Source organism: Passer domesticus, chromosome 4 (genome assembly GCF_036417665.1).
Source record: "Passer domesticus isolate bPasDom1 chromosome 4, bPasDom1.hap1, whole genome shotgun sequence".
In the NCBI taxonomy this organism is placed as follows: domain Eukaryota; kingdom Metazoa; phylum Chordata; class Aves; order Passeriformes; family Passeridae; genus Passer; species Passer domesticus.
In genome coordinates, this window is record NC_087477.1 from 52,554,242 (window position 1) to 52,579,219 (window position 24,978).

A 24,978-nucleotide genomic window follows, 5' to 3' on the forward strand; every position below is an offset into this window, starting at 1 on the left:
TAATGCTGTATTTCTTGCTGAGCAGTGATTTGAATGCTAAGTTACCAATTATTTCTTGGCTGTACTGATGGAATGAAAGTAGTACCTGAGAAATGTTTCATTTTCATATTCTTATCTGTCTGGTATTCTGTCAAATCTTAGTGAAGAAAGTTCTGATTATAAAGTTTTTACACTGCTACACTTTTACCAGTTTTAAACATGGTACAGCTAAGACTGAAGATCCCCATCTGATAAACAGAGTTTACATATTCCATTATTAGTAGAAATAATGAGATGATATCATAAAATAATTACTGAGATAATTAGGCATAAGATAATAGGATTAACATGCTTTAAGTATGTTGACTTCTAAATTAGTAGTTATGGTATCTGTTAATGTTGGCTGTGACACATACATACTTACCTTGTAGTCTTAAATAGGCTATAAGTATAAATTAAAAAATATTAACTCTTGTGATGAATTTGGTTTTGCATCATTAGTTGAAATAATGTTTGGATAAGAACATCTGTATGAAGTAATATGTGCATAAGAATACATCTATCCACATCTGTTAAATATGAATTTATGGAGAATTCAGTGAAGTATTCTTTGAGGTTGTGACTCTTTGTTATCCATGTCCAGTCTGATGTTAATGTATGTTTTACAAAGATAAGAGGAAGGTTAATAGGGCAACAGTGGGAGGAACAAGTAACTATGAGTTACTGGTTAGTTTGTGTGTGCTGAATTAGATGCAGTCTTTCCCTTTTAGATCAGTGATTAAACTGTTTCATTCACCAAGCCCATTTATATTGTGGAATCTGTTGTGATCTCTGTTCTAGTTTTGTTGTAATTAGGTTAATGTAATAGGAATAATTGTAAATTTTTCTCTGCTTCTGGTCTTAATTCCATGGCAGAGTAAGGTTGAATGTGGTGTGCCCGTAGCAGGTGCCTGGCTTTCTGTGCTGTGTTTTAAAAATTGCATTTGATACCAAGTGTTGCAAATGAATTTCTTTATAGTGGAAGGTACTCCCATGTTCTCTGTGCTTTGCCATTTATTGAGTGTTGTTGCTGAAATAATTTCTTAATTCTTTATTATTTAATGTTTATTGTTGTCTTCAGAGCTAATTTAAAATTACTTATATAGTTTAAACCAATAAATTACATGTACTTAATTTTTGTATCTGTAGGAGACAGAACCTAGGACAAAATTTCAGGTTCAGTGTCAGGCTTTTTTTTTTCTTGACCCATTTAGACTGTTGTTTTCTTAATCTTAAATAGTTTACAAAAGTATCAAACCATAAGTGTTGTTCAGAAGTCTACAGGAAATGCACACATCCTTTTTTTCAGTCTGTAAGCAAAGTCAAAACTGAGGAAAATTTGAAGTGTTGCAGGAAACAGGCCTCCCTGTTTGTTAGCAACCTCATTTTTAGCATGTACGTTCAAAGTGTTCTCCACCCCTACCCCTTCAAGTCCTTTTGTTGAGTTTTATTTGTTTCAGTCTGGTTTCTGTCATTACTTACCAATGAAATCTACAGACAGGAACCCAATTGTCTTGATACCAATTGAAAAAATTAAATTATTGAGGGCTGTGATAGTGCAAGTCAGGATTTAGAGGAACATGCCAGATTTTAATCTGCATAAAAGAGCATCAAAACTAGAGCTTTGACTGTGTTAAATCCATTTACAAATGGTTTTGGCTCAGTCGGGGTTATGCCAACTATTTCATGAAGCCTAACACCATTTTTCTTTAAATGAATGACACGAAGAAAAATGTGAAAACATTCAAATCTAAGCTTTCTAGCTGGGACTGTTTTCTACATATGCCCTCCATCTGACTTGAGTCAGGGGTGGGAAGAAAGTCTTTCAGTAAAATATGCTGTATTTCTCATTCTCTCAGCTGTTAGAACCGAGCTTGGACTGTGAATTTCCTGAAATCCTTCTGTTATCACAGATGTTGGTTATCTGTGTTACCAGGTTGTTACTGTTGTTTTTAAGGTGTTTGCTGCCATTTGTCATCTAACTTGGGAGTGCCTGCTTATTTAATTAATTCATCACTAGTATTGTCACAGAAATGGTACTTTTTGAATGCAAACCTAAAGTAACAAGGCTTAAGTCTTGATTCTGCAAGTTCATAAAATGGGAAGAAAAAATGATCGGTTCTTTTAGACAAGACACCTTTAGATCTGATATATTACTAATAATGAAATTAAATGAATTAACAGCTCTCTGAAGGGTCGTCAAGGATCATGAATAGTTCAGGTTGGAAGGAATATCTGGAGGACATCTAGTTCAGTCTCTTGCTCAGAGTGAGGAAGATTGAGAGATGGAGACTCCACAGCCTGGCAGCACCCCTATTCTGATACTTGAGCAGCCTCAGGATTAAAATAGTTTTGTCTTGTGATGGGAATTTCCTGTGTTGCAATGCTTCCTAATGTCCTGTGCATCTGCAACAAGAGTGGCTCCCTTTTCTCTGTATCCTGTCATTCAGTAGTTGGAGACAGCAGTAAGGTCTCCCTGAAGTTTATTACTTAAACATGAAGTAACCCAACCAGAATTACAGGTTAATAGTGGAACAAGCTACTTACCTTCTTGCAGCTACAGATCCCCTCTGAAGGTTGCTTGCTTTCTTTTTTTTTTTAAACTTGTGTTTAAACTAGTTTTGAAAGGAGTAATTTGGTGAGCGCTGCATTGGAGCACTTACTGGTGCTTTAGGCCATAGAAAATGCTTCCTGCAATGCATGTGATGCAACTGTAGATGCCTCAGTCAGCTCGAGGTCACTGACCTCCGTGCTGGTAGGGCTCAGTTCAGAAGGATGAGCCTTGTAGGATACCCAAGCTGGCATGAGTGTTAAGGAAGATGGAATGTGTCGAGCATGGATCTTGAGTCAGGATTGTTGGCTCATGTTTAGGAGTTCTTTCTTCATAGAAAGACCTGAGTGAGTTTGTTTAATTGGGTTTTCCCTTCCCCTAAGGTACTTGGGGTATTTTATGTCTCTCTGAGTCTTCTCTTTTTAATTTTTTAAATAATGCAGTTTCCTGCTGCAAATAAGCAGAAAATTCCTGAAGAAATTGTGTGACTGGCATTAACACAGCTTTGTGTTGAGGAAGTGTGATAACATGAGCAGCCAGAGATGATGTGTTGGAGCCTTACAAATAGTGCTAGGTGACCTTACAAAGAGGAAAAAATACTTTTTCCTAGTGTTTAGCTGGGTATGACTGAAGCTTTTACCAGTGTTCAGGGCAAAAAAAGGGGCTTGGAAATCTGTAACGGTTCACTAAATTCTCTGTTCTTACACCTCATTAACTATGGTCTTAATAGTGAGAGGGGACTGCAAATGGAGGCAAATGTGCTGAAGTCTTGCTGTTCCTGCCATTGGTAGTGGTGTGAAGGAGGGAAGAAATCAGCTGAAAGACCACAATCGTGGTCTCAGAATAGTGACTGGAAGAACTCTAGGGAGTGTTGCTGCATTCATCCAAAAGGTGGAACAAGTCAGCTGTGGGCAGGGGGCACTCAAGGCATGACTTTCCAAGTCACTTTGCTGTGTGTTAGGTGTGAGTGAGCCTGAAAAGCTTTATTGTGCTGTTAAAATAGTGCATAGACTGCTTTATCGAGGTTCTGTTAGATGAACTTTGTTAGACTCTACATGTATGTTTCTGAAATAGACAAAAAACATTAAACCAAAATACAGAGTATTAGCCTGCAGATTGGCTGAAATAAGGGTATATTACCTATAAGAACATTAAACAGTGTTTTTACTTGACATTTATGCTGCTTTCCTGTGCTCTGTGTAGTGAATGTTGGAGGGATGGGGATGGTTGTGAAGTGCTTTCCCCTTATGATGGAGAGTGAGCTCCATGCTGATTGACAGTGGGAACAGTTTCTATTTCTGTTTTGAATTATACTCTTTTCTATATAAATACATCATGAGTCACTGTTCTTTGTACCCTGAAAAATGTTTCTCCATCCGCCCACCTGTTTGGACAGTGTGGGAGTGAATACTCCAATAAAGATAAATATTTGTATAGGACAGCAGCTTAAAATGCAGGGGGCCAGAAGTATCTCTGAAGAAAGAAGCCCAAAAGAATATGAACCAAAATTACAGTAGGCAGTCTAAAGGCTTCTCTTTTGTTATAAAAGTAGTTTACAAGGCTAAACAAAGTCCATTGTCACAGTAGGCTATAAAAATGTTCTATTTGCTGTGGAAATACGGAATAAAAGAGTTCCACTTGTTTTGTTACATGCATGTCCTCTCCTCAGTGCACTGTCTTGCAAGTGAATACAGCTCTTTTCTACAAAAAAAGTAACTTAAGATAATTTTGCAAGTTGTACAATGTGTGATACACAAGTATTGATATGTGCTTAATGTATAATAACCTCATAGCCAATTGACACTCCTCTGTTTTACCATATGAGGTGACAATATTTGTATAAAGACCAAGTGATAAAGTACTATTGCCTTGAATTCCAGTTTTATTCCTTCTGTAACTTTTAGTTTATTTCTTCCTCTTATGACATATGTTCTGTTTTAATTTCAGAGTAATTGGTCTGGAAGCTCTCATGATTCAATCCAATCAAGGAGAGTGATTATTTCTCACAATATGGATAAAGCACTGAAAGAAGGTGAGTCTTAGGTGCATTAGAGTCTGAATATCTCTTGTCCTTTTAGCAAACCATAACTGCACAAAATTCCAAGACTTTAGAATATGACCCTGGTTTCTTCCATGATGTAAAATATAATGGCAAGATCTTCTCAAGAAATCCACTGTAGTAAGTAATGTGATGTTGCTTTTGTTATTAAACTGATATCACTGTAGTGGCTATTTTTTTACAGAAATACATTGAAATACAGTTCTTAATATTTATGCACAAAGCAAAGGGGTAACACTTAAAATATTCTTGACTGGGTTTTCCTGAACTGAGAAATCCTGTAGACTCTTGCATATAGTCTTTCCATTCAGTGCAATTCTTGCCATTAAAACTGAATCTAAAATCAACATTTGTATTTCTGACTGATAGGGTATGTTAGCCTTTTGTAAATATTTTATCTAATTTTGAATACTTTTTCCTTTAAGATTGCTTTGCAGCACTTTTCCCTGTATTTTTCATAAGTGGAGCGTATCTTTGAAAATTATCATTGCTTTAAATGGGTTGGTTGTCTTATGACAACTTGTTATGTTTTTAAAGTTATTTTTATGAATAGCTATTAGCAGGGTATGTAGCAAAATTATAAAATTAGAACACTACCTACCTATGTCATTGAGTTGGATGCATGAGTCCATCCCTACTCAGTAAGGCTGGAAGAAAGTTACTAATACTTAAATGATTCATTTTTCAGAGTTAAGTACCTTATGCTGTGACAGCTCATGCCTTTCTGCTATTTTGTTTTTTCAGAGTAGCTTTTACCCTCCATTCTCATGCTGAATTTTGGAGAACAAACTTGTCAGATTTTGTTTTATTTCTTCCAGGCCTAAGTGATGAAGCCAACTTCTCTGTTTTGCAGTTTGACAAAGATGAGACTGTAGTTTTTGCTCTACCATACAAAGTGTTTTTGCTTTGAAAGGTGACTGAGTCATCTTCAGTTGGAAATACTGAATGCAATCCCAAAAGCAATAGTTTAGTTTTTGTTAGCACAAAATGATCAGTCTCTGTGAAAATAGACAGGACTTCTTGCCTGTGACAGTTCTGAAATTTGTAGTTGTCTTGATGTGAATGGTGGTTTTTTTGTTGTGGTTTTTTTTTCCCCCCCAAGTTTGTTGTTAAATAAAACTTTATTACTAGTAATATAAAACATGTCATCTGTACTTCTGTTTCCAATCTTGCACTGATTAGGATTAAAGCTTTTATAAATCCCAGGAATTTTGGACAACTTTTTGCTGTCTAGGTGTAATGTACTACTCAACAAAATGCTTTAGAAAGCCTTATTCATTTAGCTCGGACACATTCAGTTGTAATGAGGTTTCAGTCTTGGGGACCAGTTTGGACTCTTAGTGCCTCTTGAGGTTTTGGGATGTGGGGTTTTCCTGTGATGATCACTGGATGATAATAGTTGCCTGTGTCTTGTACAGCTTCTTGTCTTGCCATAATAAAATTATTTGGAATCATCCTTTTATGGTGTGCCTCACTTAACACCACCAAGAATGAACTCTATATGCTGGTTTACAGTTCTGCCCTGTCTTTGTTATTTTCCATTAAGAGCAGAGCAGTGTAACAGGTTGATGCTTTAGAGTGCTGCTTTATTATTAATTTTAGGATACTTGCCTTAGCTGTAGATACAGGGTGGGGGAAAGCTGTGAATTGGCCCTGCCACAGTGTGCTGCGGTTTATGCAATCTAAGTGTTCAAAATCAGAACAAGTGTAAGGTTACAAAGAGATTTTCCTTGTTGAGTGTGGCAGAAAAAAAGGCCTTTATTTGTCAACCCCAAGTCTCCTTTTCAGCTGGTGGCACTTGAGTAACTAAGATTGAAATATGTTTTTTTCAGTACTTTTCATGCTTTCTCTTGAGAGATTGATTTGATTTTTGTTTTACCTTCATTTACCTTACAAAAAGAGAAGATAAGCCACTTCTGCAAATACCCTTTAGTGCTCCCTGTTGCTTGTCTGGATTGCATCCACACAGTAGTGTGGGAAGATGTCTCCTGAGAGAGGCTGTGCCCAGTCCCTCTTGTGCTGCTGTGCACAGTGTGTACTGCTTGGGTGGAGGCTGCAGCTGCCAAGAGATTGATCTGCTGGGGGTAGCTGGCCTCCCAGGAACTGAATTTCATTTTCTGCTTTTATTGCTCCAAGTCCTGCGGTCTTTTTGTTGTTTTTCACAGTCAGTCGTTGTCTCTGCAGTTTTAGTAGTGCCAAGAAGAATGGTCTTCATATCACTTAGCTGCTTCACCGGGTCATTTCTGAGTAAGTAAAACAGAACAGGCCATAGCTCAAATCCTGGCAGAGCTCTGCTGGTGGAATTGTTCTGCTGTGAAAATTCACCTGTTTCTTAGATCTTAAAATATTTCCTGCTGGAGAGCCATCTCTTCTTTTGGAGTGGGTTGTCTTCCTTCAACCCTGCCTTGAGGTGACCTTTTTGGAAATACTTTGGGTATTTAATTAGATGCTTTCTCTGGATTAGATCTTGCCTATCTGTGTTGATCCTTTAGGATCTACCTCTATTGGGGATGTAAGGTTGTACTTCCCTTTACAGAAAGATTGGGAGAAACTATGTCTTATTTCCCAACTTAATATGTGCATATTGATATTTAGAAAAATAATTGGTGCTGCTATTTGAAAAGCTGTTGTGGTTTTTAAATTTATTTTTAATTTTTTTTCTCTGTTGAAATTTGGTTTTTTTAGAAGAGAACTCCTGTTGCTCTCTATTTGAAAAGCTGGTGGGTTTAAAAAGTTGATTTATTTAATTTTTTTTTTAATTTTTATTTTTTCAAAAAACAGCCTTTAAAACAAATTTTTTTGGTACACAATATCCGCAAACCAACTTGAATTTATGTTCTCTGTGCTATTGGGATTCAAACACTTGAAGCTAAGAACTCTTGGCAAAGGGTACATGTGGAAAATTATTTGGACATAAACTTGTCTGATTGTATTTTACTACATTTCCTAGATATTTTTAACACTTTTTTTTTTTCTATTCTTTATATATTTCCAAGATTTTTTCTGCGTAAAAAACCAGTAAAGACACAAATGCCAGGAAAATTTTAATAAAAATGGACCAAAGATTGAGGAATTGGGACCCTGTCAGGGATTCTGTTTGCGCAGGGCTGATTCATCCATGCACAATGACAGCATCTAGCCTACTGAACCTGTCGGTTTCATAGAATTTGAATATGGAAGTAAACCAAGAAATGCTAGTGGTTTTCCAAACACAAACTTTAGAAGAGCACTGATATCTTCAAACCACTATTGCTAATTCACAGTCACTGAAATGTTGGCATTTAGACATCATTTTGTCAGCCTTTTACACCATGGTCTAAGTAAAGATCTAGTGTCCATGAGCAACTTCTGTAAAGCTAATAAGCATAAAACCTCATCCTCTTGTATAGCTAAAACATAATGAAACTTAAAATACAATAAGTGAAAAATGGCTTTCATCTCTTTCAATTTAAATGTTAATGTCTTAGAAATTATAAAACTGAATATTCAAAGTATTTATTAGTAATTTTATTAGTAATTGTGAATCCACCTTAATGTAGGTGTTTTAAATTTTCTTTCAGGTTTTTGTTGTCATTGTTTTTTTGTTGCTTGGGTTTTTTTGGGTCTGAATTGGCTTTTGGCTGGGAGAAAAGGTAATGGCTGTAAGAAGTAAATAAGCATTTAGCATTTACTTCTCTATAGCAGTACTTTGGTACTTGGCTGTGATATATCTGTCATTTTTTTCTATTAGTTTTTTATTGAAAGTATTTTTCTAAAAGAATAGCTTATTATAACCTCATCATGCATGTTAGATCTAGTGTTGTAATAGCACAGAATTCTGGTAGTGATGCTTGGGTTTTTGAAGGTGGTTTCTTCCTGCAGGATCCTAACACAATTCACATTACCCTTGTATTTGTCTTTTATGGATTCTAATACTTGTTGCTCTAGGACAACTCAAGGCAGTGTTGTAGCTATATCTTTTTTTCATTTGTTCATACAGTCACAGGAGAGTTTTGGATTTAACTATAAATTAATGTAGTGGTTGTGGCTTCTCCAGGATTTTCAGGAAAGGACAGTTACTTCTTGTTGAAACTGGGAAGTCTGTCTGCATTTGCATAGAATATTTATGTTCTCTTTTAATATTGCTTTGAGAAAAAGAGGGGGCATTTAATCCTTGTTATTCAGATTTTTTTTATTTTTAATAAAGTTGTATAATGAATCTTAGCAATATAAAAACTGTCTAGTGTGAAACTCTGCAAATTGCAGCTTTGAAACCAGTCTGACTTGCAGACCCTGGTGGTGCCACTGAAGCTCTCAATGAATGAATGTAGAAAAAGGGACAGCAGTTACTGTAGGACGTGTAGAAATGAGGGAAGGGTCTAGAGGGGTGTCCTCACTAAACCTCCACACAAGCTTCTGGCTCTCTGCTCCCAACACTCTTCTAGTTTACAGTGTTTAAAAAGAGTAGTTGAACAGGCTCAACTTCAATTTCACATGAGAATGGCATTTAATCACATTGTAATAACTTGGGACTTGGATCTTCTGAACTAATGTAGGAAAGCCAGTAGAAGTTTCTACAATTTTGCACCAGACTATTGTGGTCACTGCATTTGATTTGATCAGAATAAATTTGTTTTATGTTCTGTCCTGAATGTGTTTTTTTATTTCTTCCTTGTCTTCTCACTGTTGCTTTCAATGTTTTAGAGAACATGTAGTATAAAAATAATGAGAATAGATGCATGAGCAGATTTCTTCTCTTAAGGGAGCAAGCTGCTCTCTATAAAATTGTTACATTTGTTTTCTCTATTTCCTTAGAGTGCTGAGAAGGCACCAGCTGCATCAATGGGCATGAAACTAAAGTAGCAGCTGCACCCCATGGCCTGGATGACACAAGGCAGTGTCTTACCCAGTCTTAAACTGGCTGCTCTTAGTGTCTGTGGCTGGTGTCCTTTAAAAATTTTATTTTTTTAAAAGCTGTCTCACTGCTCACTTGGACATACATGCTGGGCTCTAAAGAACCCTGAATTTTATAGAGAACAGCACTCTTGTGATGCAGGAAGGGCAACGAAGTTCAGGAGTGACAAGGAAACTACAGAAGACGTGTCAAGTAAGAGTTGTAAAACACAGGTGCAGGAAAATAGGGTTTAAAGCAGTGTAATCCTTTAAAGGTCTTTAAAGTATGTAACTGGCAGAGTTAAACACAAATGAAATATTTCATAATTGCATGGTGGATTTTTGTTGATGATTCATGATCTTTTGTCTCTAGCTTGATATTGCCAATGGATTTTGTGGCTCTTTTGTATTATATGTGACAGAATTCATGAGTGGCTAAAAGGAATCAAAAAGAATGTATTATGTAGTGTACTGGAAACAGAGTTCATTTTGGAGCAGAGTTGGTTAAAAATTAATAGGTTATATTTTATTAAATTAGAATAATTATGTAAGATAATATAATTATATGATATAAATTATTAGGTTATAGTTTATTTAAAAAGTAATAAATTAACAGTCATTAGGAATAGATTTTCTCTGAAAGACAATATGTCTGTAAGGGATTGGGATTCAAGTTCTGCTCTTGTGCTCTTGCTTTGCAGAGTTTTGTTGAATAGACTTCTGTAGGAGCCACTGCTCCATACCATGGCTTGTCCTCTTGGGCAAAAGAGGCTGAAGAAATAGCTACTTTGCACCCTTGCAAAGGAATAGAGAGGGTGTCTGCAAGAAAATCTGGGAAGTCACTACCTGCCAGTGATGCAGATTAAAAAATACCACAATGCAGTGTGCTGCAAGAGCACTGAGAAATTATTGGTCTCTTATGGATTAGATGAAAAGGAAGAATCTGTGCTGTGGTCAGCTTTCCACAGCATTTCAGACCTTGCAACAGAAGAGAGTAACTAAGCTATAACAAAAAAGGTGGCTGCAGAAGGACATGGGGACAGCTGTGGAAAAATAGATTCTTAGTGTATTTTGTTGGAAGACTTGAGATAAGTAATAAAACTTCAGATTTTAAAATGCTATTTCCTCTGTTCTGTGGTGTCTTGACAGATTATTCCTCTGCTTCCTTATCAGAAGACCACTATGTGTTTATAACTGTTTTTACCATTCTGTAGTATTTGTGGGTAAGAGCTTTCAGTGAAATATTTCATTTAGAGATTAAATATTTCACTGAAAACTCTTACCACATATATAGTCAGTATATTTTGTAAATTCAGTATATTTCAAAATACTTTTAGAAAAGTATTTTGGAAGTTCCTCTCCTGCTGTATGGCTCTGCATAATTTTATCTCTCCTGGATTAGGAAAAAAAATCAAACCTGTTATTTATTTGTTTACAGAATTGTGGAATTTTTTCTGAATTATTAATTAAAAAGTCTTGAAATGACTTAGCAAAAGGCTTTTAACTATATATTTCAGCATACTCATTGAAGTGATTCAGTTTCTTTATAAATTTGAGGAAACCAGCTTGTGAAGCATTTGACTAGAAACTTTAATCAGTTTTAGCAGTTTCTCTGGAAATGTTTTCATCAAGGTTATGTTGGTTGAGGTTTGCTAGTTTTGCCTGAAAAGGCAGGTGAAAATATTTAAGCTGGTGTCCTGTTAATATGCTATTAGTTTACTGTTGCCAGTGCCAGGGAGATTTTTATAATTTACATAATTTACCAAAAAAAACAGCTTCTATCAAAGGGCAAGATAAGAAATTATGGAGTCTTATGATTACTTTGCACTGTGGGCTTATGCTGACAAATGAGATGGACTTTTGATATGAAAGTTTGAAACCAGCTTGTTTAGTAAAGAAGTTGCTCAAATTACCAGGCACATGATTTTATTCCCTCCTTTTTGCATCTGGTCGATGCAAATTGACTCTTAAAACCCCAGCTTTTCCCCATCTCATTGCAACTGCTAAATAGTTCATGTGTTCTCCCTGAACACCTCCTGCTCTGTTAGACTTCCAGGGACATTTGCTGGAGTGAAACATCAGTAAAACTGGTGACACACAAATGCCAAAAGGCAAAGTCAGAATGGTAGAAGACAGTGTTGCCATGGGATTTTCAGTTACAGTAATATTGGTTATTGCCTGTTGGTATGGTTTGGAATGCTTTGTCATTTTTGAAGTTCATGTGGTCTCACTAATCCACTTGTACTCTCTTAGCTCTTCTGATCCTATAATGTACTTTCTGTGGTGGAGTTCTGTGTTGTATATGTCTTTGGAAATCAAAAAATATTACCACCTCCCCTTTTTAGCCGTGACTTTGGAATGAAGACTATTCAGTTCCTATACAAAAAATGCTGCCTTCAGTCTCCGACATTTTAGACACAGCCAGGTTATATGATAGTTCATGTAACCAAAGCCACAGCTGAGAGGACAGGTATTAGTCTGAGGTTTGTGTGTAGCTGGTAACCTGATTGTCTGAGCAAATCCACTTTAAGGCTTTGCTTTGCAAAGTGACCTGCAGTAACCTGCTAGGTGCAGATTGCTGTAACCTTGCCAGCCTGACTTTCTTTGGTAAGAAGTTGATGTGAAGCCTATTACCCATGTAGTTTTCCAGAAGGGTCCAGGATTACATTTTTCCTATATTGGTGTGCCTTGTTCTTTTGCAGTTTTTGCTATTTATTCTTTTGTTTCTCCTTTCAGTGTTTGACTACAGCTATAGAGATTACATCCTGTCCTGGTATGGGCAACTCAGCAGAGATGAGGGGCAGCTGTACCAGCTGCTCTCTGAAGACTTTTGGGAGATTGCCAAGCAGCTGCGACAGAGGCTGAGTCACATTGATGTAGTTAAAGTTGTCTGCAATGATGTAGTGAAAGCTTTACTCTCGCACTTCTGTGACCTTAAAGGAGCCAATGCCAGGTAAAAACAAAACTGCAGTTCATTGGACTTTTCTGTTTCTCTGTTCATTTACAGATGTACTAAATCAAGGTGATGAAGACTGTGTATAAATCTAATAAAATAGTTGAAGCTTATTACCAGTTTTGGAGATCAAGCAGGCTTCAGGATGTCTGTAAAGAAACACTTGGACTCCTTTGTATAAGTTTGGATTCACTACTCTTTTCAGTTTAATCCATGAATCCTTTGATCACAGTAGGAGGTGGGCTGTGTGAGCAGTTCCTGCAAAGTACTGTGAATATGCAGTGGAAAGAAGGGCCACTGTCAGTGCGGTCAATAGACAAGATAGTTATTTGCACCTTTCCCAGAATAGCACCAGGAGCGATTCCATTCAGTTTTCCATTTCTTCTAGCCCTGGGAGGCCAAGCCTTGTGGTTTCTGTAGGTGGCTTGTCCTGTAGTAACAAGATTTTTCTAGTAAAAAAATTGTTGGCTGTGTTTTCTTTCTCTGCTTATCTTGCTAATTTCATAAATTTCCTCTTTGGCAAGGATCTCTTTGTTCACTTGAAAAAGCCCTTAACACTAGAGTTCCACCCAAATTGTAATTGCAAATAAGAAATCTTAGCCTATGCAGCTCCTACATCTGAATGCACTGTCTAATTGTGCATGGAATTTGGACTTGTATCTGCACTTACCTGCATTTTGGTTATTCTAATTGGAATATGCTTTGGTCATTCAGATTTAGACTGTACATTTTGTTCTGTGAAGTTGTTTTACCTCCAGTTAGATCCATGTATTTTGACACCCCATCAGACAAAAAAGAACAATTGTGTTCTGTCAGTGATCAATCTGTTACCACTGACACTTCTTTCTCTTCTGTATTAGAAGACATTTGTGGTAAATCCTAGCTAATTTTTATGTAAGCTAATGCTTAGAAAAAGAAAAGACACTAAAGGGTGGTTATGTTCAAGAAAATAAGAAATTAATGTGTATGTGCTTTTCAGTAGATCTTGCAGTGGGTTCTAGGTACTACTTTCTTTTAGCTCTGCAATGAGGTAGAAATATCTTAGATAAAACTGCTAAGTGTGCTCCTTGATTTTTAAGTATCATGCTTGCACTTGTCCTCAATCAGAATAAAGTGCTTGCTTTTGGGAAGAAATTGATTTGAACAGTTAAAGAATGAGGAAGTTGAATTTTTTTGTTGGTTTATTTGAGGGGGGGAGGGTTTGCTTTTTTAAAAATCTGAATGTTTTTCTGTTTGAAACTGGGAATGTAGGACCTAGAATTGCAGAAGTATTAAGTATTATTCATGCTGATTGTTGGTGAGGTTTCTTATCTGCTGAGAATTGTGACCACTTCCTCTGGTCTTTGTTGGATTGTTATTTCCACTATGCAGAACTAAAATAAAATATTTTGGTTCTTGTTAACTTTTTTCCCTTGGTAGTAATAAATGCACCTTAACTCTGGATAAGACAGGCTGCATTAATATGGGAATGAAAAAAGTCCTATCAAGTTTTAGTGTAATAGCAGGTTAGGAAAAAACGAAGCAAACCAGCCCAACAGCTCTAACTGAACAATTTATAGAGGCTGGAGCTGGACTCAGTGGCTGTTTTTTGCAGACTGCAAGGCTGTGAATTCACAAGGAGGAAGGTCTGGTTTTAATGTGCTTGACAGATCAGCAACATGATGCTGCATGATGCATGTAAAACTCTAGAATATGTGCATGTTGCTCATCCAAACTTGTTCAAAAAGTCCAGGGGCTGTATGGAAATTGGACAGGGCTCACCATTTCTTAGCAGATGGAGAGACAGCTTAAATGCTATGTACAGGCAAAGTCAGCAGAAAGGTGACATTGTGCTCATACACTACAGGTGGAATTTGTGCTACTGAGTGATGTGAGCATGCATATAATAAACCTGAAAGCACAGCAAATATTCTGATAATGTTTTCTATTTAAGAGAATTTGTAGTTTTAACAGGAATTTGAGTTTTGTACAAATTGCCTGCAGTTGTGGAGTTTACTATACTAGAACCTGCTGACATTTTAAGCTGTAGACTGAGAACTAAAAAGTATGTTACTTCTAGCTTGGAAGCCTTTAATTATTTTCTGTGTTGTTGTCCTGGTTTTCAACTGGGATAGAGTTAATTTTCTTCCTAGTAGCTGATATGGATTCTGTATTATGGATTTAGATTGAGAATAATGTTGATAACACTGGTGTTCTGGTTGTTCCTAAGCAGTGTTATGCTATGCTATGCCAAGGATTTTAGCTTCTCATACTGCCCTGCCAGTATGGGGCAGTATGAGAAAGGGGGGGGGGGGGCAACACAAGAAACTGGGCAGTGACATAGCCAGGACAGCAGACCCCAGCTGGCCAAAGGGATATTCCATACCATACAGTGTCATGTTCAGCATATAAATTAGGTGAAAAGCTGTCTGGAAGATGCTGCTCAGGAACTGGCTGGGCATCAGCCAGCAGGTGTTGAGCATTTGCATTGTACATCACTTGTTTTATATATTCTAATTCTATTATTAGTATAATCATTATTATTATTCATTTCCCTGCCTTTTCTGTTCTATTAAACTCTCTTTGTCTCAAGTCGTGGAATGGCTTGGGTTGGAAGAGACCTTAAAAGTCATCTAGTTCCAAACCTCTGCTGTGGGAATGGACACCTTTCATTAGACCAGATTGCTCCATGCCCCATCCAACCTGACCTTGAGCAGTTCCAAGGATGGGGCATCCATGACTTGCCTGGGAAACCTGTTCCAGTGCCTCACCACCCTCACTGGGAAGAATTTCTTCCTAATATCTAATCTAAGCCTCCTCTCAGTTTGAGGCCATTGCCCCTTGTCCTGTCACTGCAGGCTCTTGTAAATGGTCTCTCTTCACCTTTCTTTTTGGCTCCCTCCAGGTACATGAAGGCTGCAATTAGGTCACCCAAAAGTCAGGAATTTTACCTTTTTTTCTTATTCTCTCCCTCATCTCACTGTGGGAGGGTAAGGGAGTGAGTGAAAATCTGTGTGGTGTTCAACTCTCTACTGGGTTGAATCACAGTTGAATTGCCACAGTTCAAACACAAAAAAATTGTCTTCCTGAAGTAGGGAATACAGATCTTCTTGATCTGCTTTGCTTTCTGTTAATGTTTTGAAGACAGTAATAAATGTAAATTGGCATTCACATTTCCTTCTGTATCTCATAATGAATCCAGTTAGTTTTGGATGATAAATATAGTGGAACAGAGGCTGTAATTAGAGAGGGGTATCTTTCCTGTTGTGATACCTCTTGGAGTGCTCCATCATTTCTTGCCACTGAGTTTATACTGCAGCATGATGGCAAAGGGCATTTTGTCTATTGTGTGGCAGCTTAGGAAGTTTTAAATAGCTCTAATACTGTCTGTGGAGGGGGTGCCACCTGAGCCCTCTGTCTTGGTTTTCCTATATAACAGGTAATCCACAAGCACAGCAGAAGGGAGTCTTGCATGCCCAGGAGGACAGATGTCATGTTTTTTCAGAGTGAAGTTCATGTGTTTTCTGACTAGGTGCACGTTGGACACACAAATTTCTTTACTTTTCTTCTTTCACTGACGAACTTCATTCTGTGATTAACCAGGATGTCTGAGGGGATGAAAATAGGCTGAGGCCCTTCAGAATTAAGGGTTCTACAGTCTTTTCTACAGTCTTTTCTTTTGCTCCTGCTTTCTGACTGGCTTATCTTAACCATCTCAAAAAATCACTTAGTTATAAACGGCTCAAGGTAAATAGCCAGCAAAGGCCAGAAATGAAGAAAAGCACTGGGGAGACCTTTTCTCCCTTCAAAGGGAGGGAGAAGGGGTCAAGGCCAGGTTGGATGGGACTTTGAGCAACCTGGTCTAGTGGAAGGTGTTCCTGCCCATGCCATGGGGTTGGAATTAAATGATCTGTAAGCCTCTTCCAACCCAAACCATTTTATGATTCTTTGATGAGAGGCCACTTCCACGGTGGCTGATTTGGAGACAGGGCATTGGGAGAAAGGGATTTCAAAGGAAACTGTCATTTTTCAGTGAGAAAATTTGTGGCCTTTTGAATGATTTAGATAGGAAACCATTTAATTTCTAGTATCGGTTTGGTGTATAGAAATGGAATGTGATAATTTCCTGTGTCCAGCATTAGCTAGTTTATGAATTTGAGATATGGAGAAAAAGTCAGACCTGGATTTATTTTTAGAAGCCACTGCTCTTTTCCCATATGTGCAGGATCAGGAGCGCATTTATAACAGGATTAGCCAAGTGCATCCTGCAAGGGTAAAGAGGTTAGTATTCAGCCATTTGTATTTCATAGCACCTTTTATTCCTTCATTCCTTCATATCTTGTTAAAAAGTCTTTGCTTGGTTACTTTAACTAGAATATAAGCAAGCTGAATACTGGCAATACCATTTTATGTAATCAAAGATGAACTGTGAGCTGAGTAAGGTGGTGTATAATGATGGAAATGGTCATGTTTGCATGTGGGTGCAGTGTTGTCTGTGGTGGCAGTGTGCTGTTCAGTAGCTGAAATTATCTGATCCCAGGAATTTAGTCTCCCCCTGGTAGCATGATGTGTTTGTTGAAAGCTAGAAGTAGCTATTCTTCTGGATTAAATGCTCAGTCAGTACCAAAAGGACTTAAGCAAGATGCAGACAAAGTAAGTGTCTTTCTGTGAAGCTGTCCACATGAAAAGAAGAGGGAAATCCCTTGTCCTTTCTTTGGGCTAAGAATAACTGCTCTAAATATTTACAGAACTATTAACATTTGATAAATAAAACCCTATTTTTTGCTGGGTGCAGCATAGGCAAAATGAGATTTGTCTGCATTAGATAAGTAGGTATCATGGTTTAACCTCAGCCAGCAATAGCCCTACACAAACCACTCATGCGCTGCCCCATCAGCATGCTCAGAGATCTGGAAAAGTAAGTGCAGGAACTTGTGGGTTAAAAGTGAGAAAACTTGTGGGTTGAGATAAAGACAGTTTAATGGGTAAAGCAAAAGCTGCACGCAGAGCAAAACAAGTAATTCATTCACTGCTTTCCATGGACTGGCAGGTGTTGAGCCATCTCCAGGAGAGAGGGCCCCATCACATGTAATAGTGACTTGGGAAGACAAACACCATTGCTCCAAACATCCCCCCCTTCCTCCTTCTTCCCCCAGCTTGACATACTGAGCATGATGCCACATGGCCTGGAATATCCCTTTGGTCAGCTGGAGTCTCCTGTCCTGGCTCTTTCCAACTCCTTGTGCCCCCCCAGCAGTGGGATGATTCAAGAAGAAGAAAAGGGCCCTGATGCTGTCCAAGTGCTGCTCAGCAATAACAAATCCATCTCTGTATTATCAACCTGTGTTCAGCACAAATTAAAAATATTGCCCCATACCAGCCATTGGGAAGAAAATAACCCCAGAAAAAAACAGCAGAGAAGGCATGTGGGATTGGAAGGTAGTTAATCCTTGTGTCTTGAACCCCCTGACAAGCAGTGATTTCTGAACAAACCACAGCAAGAAGAGATCTAATGACACTGGTTTTAGTTTTATTATTAGGAGTATTTTAATTTTTTCCCCTCTGTCTTTTGGTTTTGAGTGTTCTCTGTCTTTAACCTACAGCTGGGACACCTTTGACCCTAGAGACAGAGGAAGAATTGGTTTCTGCAAACACAAACATGTGTGTATCACAGGCTGCTTCTGACCAGTTGTCTACTACACAGCATCTGTTGGTATATGCTGAAGTGTTTTTATGTGTTTTTGTGCCCAGACTTGCAGCATAAGTTATGACTTAGCAAAATGAATGCTTGGGAGCTGCAGGCTGCTACCAGTGCTGATTCAGAACCTATAGTTAAGAGCTCAATGCTCTTGGAAAGTGTTGTGGGGAAATTGCTGCTTGAGTGATCAGTATGGTAAACTGTTTGGGGATTAAAGTTTGTATCATACATGTTTTGATAATGTTCCTTTTGTTTTCTGTTACTACAGACAGAGTAAGTATTTTCTTTGCCCAGGTGAATACCTTGGCATGTATAGGGTGTAAAACTTCAATTTTTTTGTGATTGCAATGTGTATTGTGATAAGATAGTAAAAAAAACCCAAAAAAGCCAAGGCGATGCCACCACAAACTGATTGAGAGCAGACTGATACAAGGGGAGTTTTAACACTTGAGATTTAACTTGGTTAATTCTGTAGATTCAAATTGTCTGGATAGCAAGTAAACACCTCCCACAGGTCTTGTTTTTGTTTTATAATTCCATTTTCCAGAAACCAGAAATGCTAAGAGCTGGTTACCACACTCAGCCTCTGGGAAGCTGTATCAAGGAGAGTAGTATGAAGCTGTAGAGATTTGTTGCAGTGGGAACAGCTGTGTATGAAAGTGCTGAGAGCAAATTAGTCATGAAAACCCAAGGCCTGAGCATGTTATTAAATTCAGCCCATAGCTAGCACCAGGTCTAAAGCTCGCCATTTGCTTTCATGCTTCAGTGTGGGAAGTTGGGTTTCCTGTTAATGATTGAGTGTAACCTTGACACCATAATAAGCATTAAGACATCCTAGTGCTGATGTGGTCATACCACAGTTTGTAAGCCATTCATAAGTTCTTTGCCTCTGTTACTAATATGGCTTTTTCCTGAAAGAGGTAACTGTGGCATGTATAAATGACAGGTTTTATGCACTGTAAACATTAGTTGAAATGATTTATAAAACTTGCTGATTTATCTTGATAAAATAGCAGCTGTGGAAATTTTGGGTTTGGCTTTGTCTGCTATTTCTATTTTTTGTTGTGCTTTGAGGTTTATGTGATTTTTTTTTTCATTGATTTGTTTGGTTTTTTTTTAAGTAGATACTTTTTTCTAGTATATTTGTTATACTGGCTTGTAAAGGTCTAAAGTTTTATTTCTTTTATGTCTTAGAAAACTCATATAGACCACGCACTTTTTACTTTGCTGCATTGTCAAGAAGCTTACTGCTCTGAGGGTGATACAGGTGAAGAGATGCAGCCTGCTTGTGGTTCTGGTAGTTCTCAGAGTCGGTTTAATGAAAATGCATGGTGAATGTTGAAAATACTGATGACACTTATTTAGAGTTGCACGTGCACTTCTGCTCACAATTGTACTGATTGAGACTTAAATAGAGCTCTGCAAGGCTGTCTCTTGAAAGACTAAATAAAGAAATATCAAGGAAACACTTTGTTATCCATCTATCCCTTAAGTATTTTCCTGTAGAGGAATTGTTAGTTTTTTACGTGGTTTTGTTGTTTGGGGGTTTTTTTGTTTGGTGTGTGGGGTTTTTTTGGTTGGTTGGTTTTTTTTTTTTTGGTTGGTTGGCTGGATTTTTGGGTGGCATGGGGGTTTTTTTAAGAAGGGAGGGTGTGTGTCTGTGTAAATTTGCTTCCTGCCTTAATTTCAAAGCAAACTGACTTGTGTTTGTCAAAGATGCTTTGTGTCAGGTTCATATATACAACCACAAATACCAGGTTTTAGTACTCCTGAGTCTTTATGACACAAACGGTTACCAAATGGCCCTTGACAAAAACATGAATATCTAGAGTATATTCTTGGGAAAAAAAGATTTCCATGAGGTTGCTGTATTGGGAAACCTGGAATTCCAGGTGATAGTCTGATCTTATGGCCATAGGTGCTGCGTTCCTGAGAAATGAGGTATTGTTGTTGATATTGGCTCTGCTTTGCTTACTTGTAGTATGGGAAGGAAATTATGATACTTCTATAATGCTTGTAATGTTTTAACTGCTTCTCTTCAGAAATACTGCAGCAAATCTGGGTCTTCTGCTTTCCTTTATAAAGTGCTGGATGAGCTGTAGGCTTGCAGCAGAACGGGTAAAGTGTTAACAGCGATGACACTCAGTGGGATACACAGGCAGTAAATGCACAAAGCGACCTCTGAGCAGAGGATAGTTACAGTAGGTGTCAGTTTGTTCCCAAAGAAAAGTACAGCGTGGAACAGACCTGGTACAAAGGAATTCACTTTGGCAGGTCCTGTGTATTGATTTATATTTGTACTCTGCTGCTTAATCTTCCAGTGCTTTGAGGTGCAGCTGAAGGAAATCCCTTTGCTTTCTGGCACTACATAAAAGTGTTGGATAGTGTTAAAAATTCGAAGAAGGCTCTTCATAAAATTACAGAAAAGGAATTTGGGCAAGGTTAATGATGCTTATGGGGGACAGAAGATGGGTGTGATGTGTAAGAATGCTGTATAGAGCATATGTTCTGTCTGCTGTTTTAAAAAAGTCACCTGCATCTTGACAGATGACTATTGTCACTATTACTTTAGTCTTAGTTGTTCAAGAAGACACAAATGAATTAAGTTGCCACTTGCTGTTACTCGAATATTGTCTAAAGGAGATTAATTGAGCCTGGTTTACAGAGCTTGTATCATGCCTGTTTTGGAACTATTTTCTAGAATGCCACATTTATATTAGTTCACTGCACACAGTTGTGCTCAGAATTTATGGCTAATTGACTGGGCTTTTAAAGCTCTGTCTAAAAATATCTGCGCACAGTTTTAGTTCAGTTTTCTGTGATTACTAAGGGACTGTTTGTTTGGAAAATCCAACCACACAGTGCTAGTAATACATGTTCAGAATTAGATAGGAAAAGAAATAATGTCTGTGTTACTATTTGGGTTATTTAATAGTGCTTAATAGCTTTATTGACAGTGGAGAGATGTAGCAGCACTCTCCTTTGTGTACATGTATGTGGATTGCACTTTCTGCTTTTCCTGTTGGTCTCTGCAAAATAAACAGTGCCGCATTCTCACAGAATTGACAATCTAGGTTTTATGTCAAGCATTAAGAATATACCTGATGAAGACATCTTAGCTCTTGCTCCAAGGTAGTAAGCAGACATGGTTTGGTAGCTGAGCAGTGGTGTTAATACTTTTGTGATTGCCCACTGCTCTCTTTAAATGTGTATCAGCAAAGGGCAGCTGTTTACTGGCCAGGCTTCTAGTTGACACACAGTATTTCCCTGCAAGCTCATCAATGTTAATATTGAGACTAATAGAACTGTAATGCTTCCTGTATACATGCGAAGGAGGATGTAAACCAGTATGTTTTGTCTTGTCTGATTTATCTGTCATATTGATTTATTCTGTAGTTGTTCAACTTCCCTCCAAGCTTCCTCTCCTCCTTTCAGTCTTCCTTTTATTTCTCTTGCCCAACAGTGATGAATACTGCAGGATTTGTTGACAGTACTGTTCAGCATTGACAGGGAAGGCCTGTTTAGAGTTGAGTTTCCTGAAGACTTTGTCTATTTTCATAAATATCTCCGCTTTTGCTTTTTAGATCACATGTAGATATAGTTTGGCTAGGAAAACCTGTTCTAGAGAGTCATATCTTCTTAGATAATGAAGACAACTCCAGGAAAAAATGAAGATATTCTTGAGCAGCCTGTAAACTGGAGAGTAGGCAACTCTGCTCCAGCCTTGCATTCCTGTAGGCAGGAACACATTAGACAAATTAGAAGGGTAAGAACCAAATATTTGCCTATGTGCTTGTTTATTCTGTTCCATTTTCCATTTGTGTTCCTCTGCCTGTGTGTCAGAAAAATCCTGGCATATGTCCAGCTCAGGAAAGCTGTATGTGTTGGCTCTTGACTGGGAATAAATTGTTGCAGTAGGGGGACAGATTTCTCTTGCATGGGTGGTACTATAGGTGCAATTAATGCTGCAGTGTGTTTGCATTCCTAAACAGACTGGCATTCCTCAGGAGACTTGTAGATAGATATTGAAGACAAAGAAGGCTAATCTCAGTTCAGTTAAATTTTTGTGCATTATGGCTCTGTTTTTTGCTTTGTAAGTGCTATGAAAGTATATCTTGATCTAATCACTATGCAAGATGTCCCAGAAATAAGGTGTCCAAAATAGATGGGGTTTGTTCACAGGCTAACAAGCAGTGACCATTTGCATTTAGTTCTAACTCTGTATCATGGCTGTTAATACACAGGAATAATTTCTAGTGATAATTCTTGTACTTGGCACTGGTGAGGCTGTATCTTGAATCCTGGCTTTAGTTTTGGGTTCTTCACTGCAAGAAAGGCATGGAAGTGCTGGAGCATGTCCAGAGGAGGGCAGCAAAGCTGGAGAAGGGTCTAGAGGACCAGCCTTATGAGGAGTGGCCAAGGGAGATAGGGTTTTTAGTCTGCACAAGAGGAGGCTCTTACTGCTTATTGCTCTCTAGTGAGAGAACTGCCTGAAGGTAGGTTGTAGCCAACTGGGGGTCTGTGTCCTTTCTCAGGTAACAAGCAACAGGATAAGAGGAAATGGCCTCAAGCTGTGCCAGGGGAGGTTTACATTATTAGGAGAAATTTCTTCACTGAAAAGATGGTCAAGCATTGAAACAGACTGTCCAGGGAAGTGATAAAATTACTGTCCTGGGAAGTGTTAAAAATCCATGTAGATAGGACACTTAAAGACATGGTTTAGTGGTGAACTTGATGATCTAGAAGGGCTTTTTCAACCTTAATTATTCTATGTTCCCTGTGAGTCATCCTGTTTGCCAGCATTTTGCATACATTTCTGGCTGTGTTTCCAGGTGGCAGACTTTGGATGCACCAACCTGTCTGGAAGACTTTACTTCCACAATAAGACGTGGCTGTAGGTAAATGACCCAGACTTTCTGTCAGTAATCTGCCTAAGACTTGTCTGGGTTTGGATAAATAATGAATGCCTTTAAGGGAGTGTATGACAGGGGATGTTTGATGTGGTGTAGAGGAGGCTTGAGGATATGTCTGGAGTATGAAAGAAGAGTAGAAATGCACTGAGGAAAATAGCTGTGTATTCAGCTGCCACTGAGAAAAGATCCTACCAGAACAAGATAAACAGCTTTCTGAGCTCAGTCAGCTGCACCACCTGGACTGGTTGATAATGAAGATTACACATTCTTCATAAACCACTACTCCTCAGAAAAAAAGTATTTATATCCAAGATGTTCCAAGGGACTTGTTTTGGAATTTGACATACCTATAACAATCAAAACACCTTTCATGATCTGTGTTTGCAAACAAAGCATTTGATTTGTGATGGAGTTAAAGGCGTTAGTCAAATCAAACCCAAATGTCATCTTTACAATTGTTTTTCTGAAAATTAATTGTAGAACTAATTTTAGTCTCCTTAAGACAAATTATTGTATTACTAGAACAAAATCAGAGTTATTGTTACTATTCCAATGTATTTTCTTTCTCCTGAACTGACTAGCAAAAATTGGTTATTATACAATACTGCCTGTTGATATTGGCCCTATAGTGGTGTCTTACTGAAAACATTTGGTTTGACTGTGTGTAGTTCTTGGTCACTTTTTTCTACAAACAGAGGCAATGGGCTTAGAGTAGCTCTGTGAGTAGCAGTCAGTTGAGTAGGACAGCAACCTGACACCTAACCAGGATGGCAGCCTCCAGCTCTGGGAAGAAAGCAGATGATGTGGAAGATAGGAGCAGGTACTGGTATGAGACATGACAGATACAAGCCTTTGTAGCACCTTAGAGCCTTCTGCTAATAACCAGTCTTGGCTGCCTTTGTAAATTACTGTGGTGCCTCTCAGGTGACAGTGTGTCTCTCTGGAACCACTGGCTTGGTCATCTTGTTAAAATGGATTGGAGCACATCAGGCATGTGGCCATAAAAGAACTGCTAGGATACCTTGTCTCTGGTTCTACAGCTGTTTTTGTATAAAGAAAAGGTACAGCTGTCACCTGCACTAAGGAGTTCAGTTAAACATGTTCTGAAAAGTCCAGAAAACCATTGGCACCTGCCAGGAGATAAACTAGATAGTATTGGGCACAGAATCAAGGTGGGGGAGATTTGCTCCCTGTTTCTTTCAGATTGTCATCCAAAAACTTGTTTGTGAGGAGTCTGCAAACAACACAGTGTGCATCATGGGCTTACTCACCCAGCAGCATGTTGCTGTGCATGTTCAGCACAGCACCCACCCAGTGTTCATGCTGCAGTGTTTTATCAATTAGTGACTGATGATCATAGGTGACTTCTGATACAAGTTCTGTGTAAGTTCTCTCTTCTTTATTCTGATCTCTCTAGGCAGGAAGATCCACCGAAACCTTTTTTGCTGCACTCATGCTTGAGGAGCTCTGATGAAGAAGTAAGATTTCTGCAAAAATGTTCTCAAGTTCTGGTGTATTGTCTCCTACCCTCAAAGGATGTCCAGTCTGTCAGCTTGCGCATAGTCCTTGCAGAAATACTTGCAACAAAAGGTAGATCAAAGATAAGAGATGATTAACCATTTGTACATGTACAATAGTAGCAATAACAAAGTTTATCATGTATAAGTCTTGATGCTCTGCTTTTACATTCTGAAATTTAATTTCTGTGATAGCCAGGAAGACACTGTATTCACAAAACCAAGCATATACTTACTTAACTTTCATGATCTGATGCCAGGCTTTTTATCACATTTCAGGATGAAACACAATTTGTCCTTTCTCATTCTGTTTTTTCATAGAGGAATACTTTTGTAGCTTTACTTGGCATTATTTATAGTGATTGTATGAATATTTCCGGCCTTTTATATTACATTCAGATGAATAAACTCATCCTTA

General features: G+C 38.1%; 1 protein-coding gene across 7 annotated transcripts in view; it reads left to right on the plus strand.

Moving 5' to 3' along the window:
* Positions 1 to 24,978, plus strand: part of SNX25 (sorting nexin 25) — a 95,395-nt gene that overhangs the window by 13,533 nt on the left and 56,884 nt on the right. For all 7 annotated transcript variants that reach the window (XM_064417899.1, XM_064417892.1, XM_064417897.1 and 4 more), the window contains exons 2-4: positions 4,517 to 4,601; positions 12,237 to 12,453; positions 24,461 to 24,633. In XM_064417899.1, the coding sequence (XP_064273969.1) occupies positions 4,580 to 4,601; positions 12,237 to 12,453; positions 24,461 to 24,633 (412 nt within the window). In that variant the 5' untranslated portion in view covers positions 4,517 to 4,579. The remainder of the gene's footprint in view (positions 1 to 4,516; positions 4,602 to 12,236; positions 12,454 to 24,460; positions 24,634 to 24,978) is intronic.